General features: G+C 33.0%; 1 protein-coding gene across 1 annotated transcript; it reads right to left on the minus strand.

The window, feature by feature from the left end:
- Positions 1 to 1,773: 1,773 nt before the first annotated feature.
- Positions 1,774 to 11,243, minus strand: LOC102806353 (fibroblast growth factor receptor 2-like). The gene is made up of 15 exons (XM_085498849.1): positions 11,201 to 11,243; positions 10,772 to 11,098; positions 8,870 to 9,151; positions 8,426 to 8,749; positions 6,842 to 7,144; positions 6,493 to 6,714; positions 6,152 to 6,289; positions 5,932 to 5,962; positions 5,729 to 5,817; positions 4,888 to 5,001; positions 4,647 to 4,801; positions 2,545 to 2,656; positions 2,272 to 2,368; positions 2,020 to 2,119; positions 1,774 to 1,824 (listed from the first exon to the last, which is right to left on the minus strand). The coding sequence occupies exons 1-15, from the start codon at positions 11,241 to 11,243 to the stop codon at positions 1,774 to 1,776; spliced, it is 2,388 nt and encodes a 795-aa protein (XP_085354975.1).
- Between the last annotated feature and the right edge of the window lie 1,014 nt (positions 11,244 to 12,257).

The following is a 12,257-nucleotide window of genomic DNA, read 5'->3' on the forward strand; positions in this document are numbered from 1 at the left end:
TTTATAATATTAGCTTATACGAGATTGACACTCGCACTGTGGAGTGGAGAAAAATGTATAATTTTTGTAACAAATTGTTCAGTTCGAATAGAAGTATGACTCATGCGCAATTGAGTTTTCACCAGACGATTTGTGGGTATACTTTTTCAAGCTTTCAATTTATTTGAATATTACATTTCCGGTGAATTTGGTGTATATATATGTCATTAATACATCACTCAAAAATTACATCAGACTAGTTAACATCCGGGAAATATTAACTTATTGTCAGCGAAATGTATTTATCTAATTTAACTAATTATTTTGAATTATTTATGCATTTCTAAGACTATTCTTAATAATATAATGCCAAAAATGTTTCCAATATAAAGTTTATCAACAAACGAGTTGTATTCGTATACGTTCACATAAAATCAATCTGCTCTACCTAATATAGGTTATATGCGGTCGCTCAAATCACTATTATCAATGCGTTACTTATTATAAGGAAATACATTGTTTTGTTACTAACTTATTAATGGTGTACACTAACATCATGTAAAGATAAAGGTGGTGGACTGCCCTGTTAAAATTTATTTATTATCGTATGAGGTTATTTCGAGTTTCAAAGTATGCACGAAGACAGTAGAGCTGGAGTATCGACCGACGTCCAGTGAAGATCGATACGACCACGTACTGTCTGAATGCATACTTTAAAGTATCCTCGTAATAATGTATTAATATACATCATTTTTTTTCAGTATACATCATGGGAATATCTAAATCCTAAAGGAACTTGTGTGGGGTACGATCAAACTCATGGGACAACCGTATTGTTTTTATTATCAGAAGACGCTAACGCGCGTAATCGGACCATATTTGAAATTAGCGTTTCCTAATATAAATGAAATTACAGAGTGCAATACCGCAAAATTACAAAACGCTGTAACTTTTTACGGTGACATATTTACAATAATAGTATTATGGGATACTATACTGTTCATTTTATTCAATTTCCATAGCTATTTAATATCGTGAAGTACGTGTATAAATATAAGACAATACAGTTATTGTGATTATTACCATGAATATTTTATTGTGATAGTCGCTACACACCGGCCCCAGAAATCCTTTACTGATACTTTATTTTTTTTCAATGTGAACTTCTCTTGGGCGCAAGAAACTAAGCATATACTTCGCAACAGATTAGGTTAGTTTTCCGAACAACTGACCACAGGTATACGTCGTTTATGTGTGCCGTATCATATTATATATGTGACAGCGACGGGAATTTAACTGTCGCGTGCTTCCTGGTGTTGAAAAAAAATGAACTTAAACAATAATAAGAAAAATCTAGGCATCAATTCTTGACAATACTAGAGAGAATACACAGACACACCATTTCAATAACCTGATAAAGTGTAAGAACGTTACATAATTATGTTTACCCATATGTAATAAAATTAACAATTATGGAAACATTTTTACATTTCCATGACATACAAGTAAGGTTGATATCGGTTTTGGTGGTGAATGTCAATAATTTAAATTGGAAATAATGCAATCTAATATATATGTTTAGTATGATTGCATATTCCATATCGTTGAGAGAGTTCTGGATATTTTACAGGTCTAAACACGTTTAAATATCAAGAAATAACTATCTATCTATGTAAGAATAACTATATAAGTTTCATTCGACATACTCGTAAGAGAGTATCGAAAGTAGTAATCATAACAAACGATACATATTCTGAAATACATTGTTCTGTTAAAATTATTCAATATCGTTGTTCAAACACTGGTAGCGGTTGTATTTCTTTCTTCTGATAGATGATTGTGTCCCTGTAAAGCAGAAAACATTTTATAAGTTTGTATGTATGCGTTTGAGTATAGATAATAAGCAAGTTATATATATATCTTCATAGGAATAAGTTGAGTGAGGTACACATGTAATGTACCATTAAATGTATTGAGTTCGACACGTTCATTTATTGTCAATAAATTTGATGTAAATTTTAGAATTGTGGCAGTAGATACCTCATGAATTTTAACCTTGTTATCAAGTTGCATATGAATAGCCTCAAATGTCGGTCGTTGAGAGGGATCTTCTGCCCAGCATCGCATCATCATATTGTAGCTAGAATTGCAACAAAATACGGTGTGTAAATAAACAATTTGCGGATGAAAATACAATACAATTGCAATATAATAAGGTGTGCGGATGAACGTATGAAAGAACGAACAGATGGACAAATAAGCGACCATGGCCACTGGCACTACGTTACTTACATTTCACTGTCACTTTCTTTTGGTTGCTTTAGTCTAAGGCCTCGTTGCACTCTGCGTATAAAATCTTTGCCGGATATATTTGGAAACGGTTTTTTGCCTGGGAATTAGAACATAGTCAATGCGGATGAAAGTATAATATAATCCTACTTTTAAAAGAATAGTAATTTATCATCACATAATGATTTAATAATTTAAGTCTAGACAGTGTACAATAATGGTACATTATTTTCTATAGAATATTTAGTATTTCATTTATATATTTTCTTATCTTACCCAGTGAGAATGTCTCCCACAAAACAACACCATATGACCATACATCACTTTTACTCGTGAATATTTGATCCAATACAGACTCTAATGATAACCACTTGATAGGCAAACATCCCTGTGGTAAAAATAAATAAAAATAAATTGCTGACGTAAGTATAATTGCATTACGTTTGTGGTTAAGAGGATTTTCAATAGTTCAATTTCAATTAACATTGAAAATCTTCAAAATGTATATACTATAACATCTTTACAGTAATACTTCGTTTTGACTCATGCGGTCTGTTTATGTTCGCAATTTACCGGAAATTATTCTTTCTTAGATGCAAACAGTACTCGTTTACTAGTTTTATTTTTATATACAATGTCTACTTAAATAGGGAGCACTGGTTTTCAGTACTAGGCTGTTCTCATCTCTATGATCAAATGCGGACAGTTTTTATTCACCATTTACTGGAAATTATTCTTTCTTAATTGCAAACAGTACATGTTTACTAGTTTTATTTTTATATACAATGCCTGCTAAAATGTGGAGCACTGGTATTCAGTACATTTCAGCATTTCTCTCAATATTCAAAATTATACAATTTTGAAGCAGATACAACCTGGATTCGTACCAATGAATTTCAGATCAACCAGCTGAGTGAATGCTTTCATTCAGTATACTGATTTAGCTAAGCAAATGTTTTGTAGTTCACTATGACGGATACAAGAATAATTTGAGATTCCTGAAGGTCACTTGCATTGCCTAATGACATCCTACTCACGACAACGGCGCAAAAACACCATAAGCTCGCCAAATTCGAAGTATTACTTCGTTGAACACCGTAACTCGAGCGCTAATGGTAGTTAGGAAATATTTGGGTCTCGGTTATAGTAAACGTCTGATGCCCGTTTACTGGGAACGATGCCTCACACAGGCCGTTAGAATTTCCGTGGCCGTACTTTAGTTAGTTACACTTGTCACGTCACATTATTGTCCCCAGCAATGTTAATTTAATAGAAATGCCACACCAGCAAATTGTCTTTCCTGAACCTGGAACGTTCAAGAAACTACCACTACTTTATGACATAATTATAGAGTATGAGTCATTGTCTTTGCTCAACATTTTAAAGTAAACTTGCCAGTTTTAAAATCGATATTCTTTTGTAGCGAGAACAAGACGTCAAAGCCTTATCAATTCCGTTTAAATTCCTAGACCAATCAATGTACTGTTTCAACTAAGCAGGTATGCTATAATTTGACAGTGAACATAAATGTACGTATATATAACATGTGCTGAGTGCAATCTGGTCGCTTACTTACATGCACGTATTGCTGTTCTCGTGACAGATTATTTCAAACAATGAGAAAAAAAAAGTTAATGCGGAACCTCGTTGAAATAACTATTGTCTGTTGAAGGTGTGTTGGGAAATTGATATATAAGGGACGCCAGCAGATAGTGGTTGTGTGTTTCGAGTCCGATAACCGCCGCCGTGTCAAAGTTTCTGATTACGTTACAGTCGGTAAACTAGGTGCTTAGCTAGCTCGTTCATTACAGTGATATTTCTAATTTCAAACTACTTACTTGTTTTATTTTCCTATATTACAAATGCGAGACTCATTTTTACAGATTCTTCTGCATGGTTTAGAAGTCTGGTGGACTCGAAAAGCCTACTAAGCGCTAAGAAATTGTTAGGTTAAGCCTGAATTTTATTAACATTATCCTATACATAATATACATGGAACATGAGAAATCATAAACGTTTGTCTTACTTTAGTATTAGTCTTGAACTTCTCCATGTCCATAACAGCAGAAGAAAATCATAAATCAAATATTTTACATCGTTTGTGTCCATCGATGTATATGTTGTTTAGAGTAAGTATGCGAATAACACACTGTGGTAAAACAAACACATACACAAACAGTATTATTAGTATATATAAATGAGTGTATTTTCATCGGAGTAAATAATTTACATTACAAGTACAGAATGACATACAAAATATTGCGAGCGCATTAAACTAGCTTATAGCTAACAATATGATTTTTGTTCATTTATTTATTAACATGATTGCTTCACTAACTATACTCATGGTAAAGGATTGAAAAAAAATCAAAGAATACCTCCTTTCTTTCCAGAAATGACATACCACTTGAAACGTCTCTCGCAATCGATGTTAATTCAACGAGGCTTATCTCAGATATTCCAGCATTTGCATCCGCCATGTACTCACTGACAAGTCCATTTACTGGGTATTCTAGCGCCATGAAGTATGGTTCTGTGAGGTGGTAATACAGTCTTTAGCTTAACTGTGTTTTGAACTTGAACAAGTAAACGATTTAATAGAATTACAGAATTACAAACCTGTTTTAATGTTGCAATATATCATAGCAACAAGGTGCTCACATTCTCCGATTCGTTTCATGATTTCAATTTCTAGTAGGAGTGTATCTGTATCATTCTTGTCGACCAAAAAATCTTTAAAAAATATCAATGCAAGACATAAATGGGTACGTTATCACTCAGTTCGAACACCATAATTGTTATGTGTTTTACTGGAGAATTTTTGTTTTATTTTATTTAAACACATGTATATCCTTCTCATGAGTAATATATTTAACTGTGAAAATATGCATGTAATTTTGAGTAATATACCTTTATTTATTTTCACTAAGACTATTCCGTTGCTACGTTTTATAACAGCTTTTCGGATTTCAGTCACGTATCCCACAGAAACCATATCTTGAAATGCGAGTTCACTTGGACATATATTCCATACATCGTCGTTCTTACAGCCCTGAAATATAATAAATCATGAGAATACGAATAAATGCAACCACGCCACAAATATGTGATGTATTCACATACCGCTGTGTTTCGAAGAATTTTTTTTTTACATTTCAATCAAAAACTCGAAAATTTTTGTTTGGAATCATGTGCCAACGATCCACCTCAAATTATGGAGTATATACTATAATATGCATGTGAAAGAGCATGCTATTTTTAAACAATAAAGTTATCTTATGCGTTTCCGTCGAAGTGGGAGGAAAATCCAATTCCTCTGTCAAAGTAAACAGTATATATAAAATGAATTTAACAGTTTTATTTATTTTTTTCATTAAATTATATTATAAATATTGCTTGAGTTTTACCAATGCAATGAATAAGTAAAGATTTTATTTTATGGAAATAAACTAGAGTTTACCTTGTTTAGCTTTTGTTTTGACGAGACTTTCGTACTCTACTATTGGCTTCAGTGACATGTCCTCTAAGTCAGTATAAATGCTGTCATCTCTGTAATTCATAAACAACTGCAATAATGTTTTATTAATGAAGAGTAAATATTAAGAATATTGTGTCACAACTACCATGATACATTTCTTGTACAATGAGAAATTCTAAACATACCTTGCTTCCACATTTTTTACATCATCTTTTCCTGAACAAAAAATACATTAAAATGATAATTAATGATAAAGTAATAAACTTGTTAAAGAACCACATTCCAGGCGTCATATGTGTGCATCTTCTGTCAAAAATCGGGTTTCAATTTGATCACAAATATTGTAATATATATGAAACGATATTTCTATATACTGCTAATAATACAATTAAAGAAACTACTCACTGTGACTCCCATCGACCTGCCGTTTGTGGCGATGTAGTAGGAATACAATAATTACAACTGAGCTGGCAATTACTACGCTAACCAAAATAAGTACTCCAAAGATTACACAGTCGGCATAACTTTCATCAATCACCCCACCTGTAGTCAATTAACATAAACATCACTATAATATACAACCAGTATGAAACCGATTAATTAATTATTAATTTATAAATAATTCATTCATTTGTAATTTAAATGATTTCATATTCAGTAATTGTCTATGCGTATAATACCCTGTCAATCACATAGCGTTGATTCGACAATTGATTCACTTCCCGTTTCGCCGATTTTGTTTTTACTGACAACTACAATAGTGTATTCTGTGGATGGTTTTAAATTGAAAATCGTGTCGTATGGGTTTGTTGTACATTCTGTATACTCAGTATTGTGTTCCAAAGATTCTTCATACGCGATGTAAAATACTTGTTGTTCTCCGCCATTGAACCCAGGTATCCATGTTAAAGAGATGGATGTGTCCGTTTTATTAATTACGCGAACGTCAGTTACTCTGTCTGGTAAAGCTGTAATTAAATAATTGATACTAATGATACAGAGTAGTAGACCTCGCTAATGAGAAGGTATGTGTAATGTATCGCATACGAAACATAATATAAATTGCTACACAGGCGATCTTTTTTGAGTACTTACATATTTCTGAAAATAGAACAGTATGAATAATACTACCAATATAGTTCCTCGCTACACAATAATACTCCCCGAAATCAGACTCGTCAACACTCATTATTGTTAAGATGCTCGTTTTAAAAACAGTTTCGTTTTTTTCACGGATGATCATTTTGCCAGTGTCGTTGCTTAATGTTTCGTTGAACTGATCTAACCATGTGATGATTGATTCGGGATTGCTGTTTATTTCACATATCATATTAACTTGTCCAGTCAAATTAGCCGCACATCTGCTGTTATTAATCCTATTCTCAATGATTGGCGAATCTGTAAAAATGAATAATGTAATTTAATGATATTCATTTACCTACATTATGATGACATACCAGAAAGTATATAACGCATGGCTTAGCTATCAAAAAAAAAACGAGGGCTGATGTATGTCATGTGAAATTCCATCAGAAAACTTATTATCATAAAAAAGTTTAAACAATTACCTAACTAAAAACATAAAAAATATGTGCCTTTGCACTATCCTCTGGCTTCAGGTTAACTATACTTTAACATCAATGAAAATGGATAGACTAATCAAATTTAATTTAAATAAAAGGAGAAGTTGTATTTCGATGTTTAAGGTATTAAAACAAGATTCATTTCAAGTAACCAGTGGTTATATTACATTTTAATTCTGTGTTATTCAATTCAATAACAATTCTATGAGAATTTCATTTCTATATAAAATTGCAAGTTAATTATTATATAATTGAACGTCAATCTGATATGGATTTTTAATTTGAATGGAATTCAATTGTTAATAAGGTTCCATAAAGGAATGTAATCAACTATGTTTCACTGAGTTGAAATTAAATGTCATTTACCTATAGAATTTACTTAAGTCGTCAGATATTTTGGCTCCTGTTTCCTTTCCGTGTTATAGAGACAGCGAAGGTATAGTTGTTGTTCAGGTTTGTGTGTTAAGATTTAACTTGTTCGCACTGTTATTATTAACATGTACATGACAAAGGCTGTGCCGCAATTAATATGTATCTAATTATAATATAATGATATATGCTGTGATGTATAATTCGTTGATCGCGTGTGTCCTTTTTTTCAATAAAAAAACACTTTCATTGATATTGAACATTATCAGATTTGTCAATGTCTACATTATTATACATAAAAACAACTACACTTACAGTGTACGTCTAATCGCAATGGTGTAGACACAAATACATCTTGAAATTCGTCATTAAAGGCTTCACAAATATAAGTAAATCCATGGCTATATTGTGAAGTAGTCAATGTGTAGTATTGAATTGTTCGCATTCCATTGTATTCTGACTCTACATACGTCTTTAAACTGATTCCATCATTCAACTTCATGTTGTTTTGGTACCATGTGAGATGTGCTATAGGATTACTGCTACATGATGCACACTGTAATGTCACTATATCGCCCGCGGTAATATTACCTGTTGGTCCTCTCAGTGGTGCAAGGTGATGGCTCGTTTGGTGGGACTGTAAATGGAATTAAACAAGTCGGGTCAATACAATTGACATGTGCAATACACTGAACGCCTGTTTAACATCAACACGTGTCATACTTACAATAAACATATAATGTCTCCTCATTGGATGAAATAGTGTCGGTAAATTGTGTATTGTTGCCTTCACATTGATAAGATGCACAGTTATGTTCTGCTTGGATTGCGATGTGTAAATCCTGTGTTGTTATCGTACCATAGAATGCACCATCATGTTCATTTTCAGGTCCAAGTGACTCATACTCGTTCTCTAGAAACGGGACTCCATTTTTGTACCAGTTCACATAAGTTTCAGGATTGCTGCTGTTTGTAATACATGATACACGCACTGCGTCACCTGTTTTCCTCGTTTCACCAAGCCAATTTAATGACACTGACAAAGCTGGAACTAAAATTAACCTTCATTTTCAATATATCTATATGTTTTGAAGTTACAAAATTTAGTGTGCGTTTGTGTAGTGCATATTTATATACATTAATGTAAAATAGAAATCAGTATAGTACTCACAGTAAACCTCCAGGAACTCTTCTTCACTAGTTGTACTTCCTGCTATATTTGTCACCATGCATGAATAGTAACCGCCATGTAATCTCAACACTGATTTGATAGTGAGTATCGGACTGTTTTCATCTATTATGATATTGTCATCTATTGGGTCTAAAATAATCCCATCTTTATACCATGAATATATCACATCCATAGCATCAGGTGTCACACATGTCATTTCAGCGTTTGTGTCATGCTCCGTCACAAAATCGGGTACAATGATGACAGCTGTACGTGGCGGAGCTGATCATGCAATAGTAAACAACATTTCTATTATGTCATTCAATACCACAATTCTCCAGCAAAATGCTTGGCCTTGTATAGGGTCAATGTTTGGAAATATAATGTATACTGTTTTATATGTTATTCTGCTGACAAACCCAACTTTAAATGCAAGCACAAAATAAGGTATATTAAGGTATAATATTACTAAAGTAATACGTGTACTTTTGGTTTCAATTCATTTTTGTAATGGCTCATACGTTCAATAACACACTTGGCAATGTGTTCAATGATTCTGAAGAAGCTGTGTTTCCCGTTTTTAATGGCATGAGTCATGTGACCACCACAAGTTTTAAATAAATGATAATAATTGACGACATTAAGTTGTATCGAAAATGTAAATTTGAAAGGTCTTTCAGGCAAAACTTTATAAAGCGTTTTCGAAAACACTTAATACGTAAATGTTGCAAACCAAATTTCAAACACTCGCCATTAGAGGTTTTACTGCTGTTTTTTTTGGCGATTTTCAAAAATCGCAGAATCACCAGTAAATGATGTTCCGAGTAAAGAAGGTGCATAATAATTGGCAAACATGAAGCAAACATGCAGAATCTAGAAATAATATAACTCAGTAACTACAAAATGGACTGCTTCATTGATTGATTGTTACATTTTATAAGAGTAAGTGCTGTTGAGAGCAGTGTGGTATATTTCGATTTTTTTTGGTTTTCGGGATTGGTTCGTAACGATAGATTGGAATGTATCATTGGCATAATGTCATGTATTCTTTGGTCTGTAAAGATTGGGAACTTTTCTTGTTTGTTATGGGGAATCGCAGTTATCACGCAGTAATCTCTATGACAAGAACACGTTAAATGATTTTATAATCAGTATGTAGTGCCAAAAAGTTCAAATATGTTAAAATATTTTACATCGACAGATTTTTTCATGATATTTTGTGTATAGCCTTGACGTGTGTAAAATTAAAGACATATGTCAAATTAATGAGCGATTTCGAGAGAAATATATTATTATATATAATCCTGATTTGGATTTTACATGCGGACATGATAGTCTTTTGTAATAAAGGTCAGATACAGCTCATGCAGTGATGAAATCCTAGGCTGTTCTAGGCAGTAGATAAGTGTAATTGAAGTGAAATTGTTCTAACCAAATAAAAATATATTTCTAATACATTTATGACATTTATAACTGTATGTAAAATATATGTGTTCACCACAAAAACACATCAGTAAATGAAGTACAATATATGATTTTATTTAAAACTAAAATCTGATTTTTAAATCTTTTTCGACATTTTGAATTTGCGACGTTATGGATGTGAAAAAGTTCACATGAAAAACACACCATAGAGGTTAATGATAGAGAATGCATATCATACATCATATATCGGATATAACCATTTTGGCATTGGTTGCATTATATTTGCAACAGAGCTTGAAATATTGCAGATAAGCACGAGGTCACATAACCCCATACCGAATCACCACATTTATGTTTAGCCACTGGATGTCCTTGAAATAAATAATCCAAATAATCTGTCCAATCGATCTTTGGTTTGGCCTTGCGAAACACCCCCGAATATTAAATACAAACATGTGGATAAATCGTATCACTTACCAACTACAAGTAATTCAAGTGAGTCAGTTCCATAAAAGCTGCCAGTTATTGCCACATCGCAATAATATATATCAGAGTCTTCGCTTATAGTTGAATTAATTCTCAATGTACCAGGGTCAATAACCGTGTGTCTGTCATAATCCGGCTGTGGATAATGACTACCATCGGCTATGATATACACGGTATCTGCCTTACCCAATTCATAACCTCTTAACCATGTCAAGGTCGTCGACGACCAGTCACCAGTTACATTACATAAAAGAAATGCATCATAACCACTGACAACTTCAACATCAGGTCCAGTTTTTACACCAGCAGCAAAGACCCCTTGCGAAAATATAAATAGTGAACATCATTATATTACTGCTTACCTCTAATAAATCATGGTCAACACGATTCGTGAAATGTGGTGCTTGAGTTAATACCTACCTCCCACAAAAAACAGCCATGACCAAAGTATACTGCATAGCATCGTGGCTGCCGAACAATATAAAAATAAGCTTGCCACATTTGGATGACCGACTGCTTACAAATGATATCTAATATACCGTGTTATACTGCCCTCAAGTCCATGATTCATTTCCGCCACAGAAGCAAAAAATGGCGTTCGACTCAATTGAGGTTGTTAAACTAATACTTTGTATCTTTATCTGATTAGTGAGTAGTTTTCGTTTTATTACTTGTAGTCAATAATAATACTCTTACAGTCAATATGCATATACGTTCGGGCGATCATGCAATGCTACTCCACACCACACACCGGTCACTCATTCACTCGCAATGTAAATGAGTTCCATACAATAATATTTTATGGATTAAAAGTAGTTTCTTTTTTTAGTTTGCCATATGTGATTGTGGAAACAATTTTCAGAAAGACATTTTAAATTTTTCAGATTCACGGGCCAGTGATTGTAAAAATATTCCGTTCATTGTTTTTTTTCCCTCAAATTTTCCGCTTTTCGAGGCGGGAAATCCACTGGTATTGACAATGCTACAAAATAATAAAAATTATAATGAACTCCCCGCCAACCCATAATGACCTCATACACACTTTGTAAACCCTGTATGTACTCGGCCTGCTACATATATATCGCACAATGTATGCTTTCGCCCATTATGGGTTGGCAGGTCGTTCATTATTTTTTAAATAAATGGAAAAAGTAACTCCAGTAGAGTATATGGTCCGCCTGCTATTTTTTTTCCATTCTAAGCAATCTATATCGTGTTATTCAAATATAATACTTAAAAGCATTGCAGTCTATGTTTAAAAACATTATATTAACTATACAAGTATACTTCAGTATGACAGATGAGTGCAATAATTTATAGAATTTGTGTGTGTTCGGTAAACTAAGATATTAAAATGCAATAGTCTCACGTCTTAGCGAGTAATGAACAGAACATATCAATAACACGTGGTAATTGTATTCTACAGCATTTTCATTACAAACATTGTAGACCGTCAATTTATGGTCTTGATTATTCG

Source organism: Saccoglossus kowalevskii, chromosome 5 (assembly GCF_978046115.1).
Source record: "Saccoglossus kowalevskii chromosome 5, keSacKowa6.1, whole genome shotgun sequence".
Taxonomy (NCBI): Eukaryota; Metazoa; Hemichordata; class Enteropneusta; family Harrimaniidae; genus Saccoglossus; species Saccoglossus kowalevskii.

Bases quoted from the DNA above. Each gene is read 5' to 3' on its own strand.
- LOC102806353 (XM_085498849.1), bottom strand. From the start codon at position 11,243: ATGCTATGCAGTATACTTTGGTCATGGCTGTTTTTTGTGGGAG. The intron at 5,002-5,728 runs GTAAACTCTAGT...TATTTTTTAAAG, and splicing joins CAAAACAAAAGCTAAACAAG to ATTTTTTGGTCGACAAGAAT. The intron at 4,802-4,887 runs GTTTGTAATTCT...ACCACCTCACAG, and splicing joins ATATTGCAACATTAAAACAG to AACCATACTTCATGGCGCTA.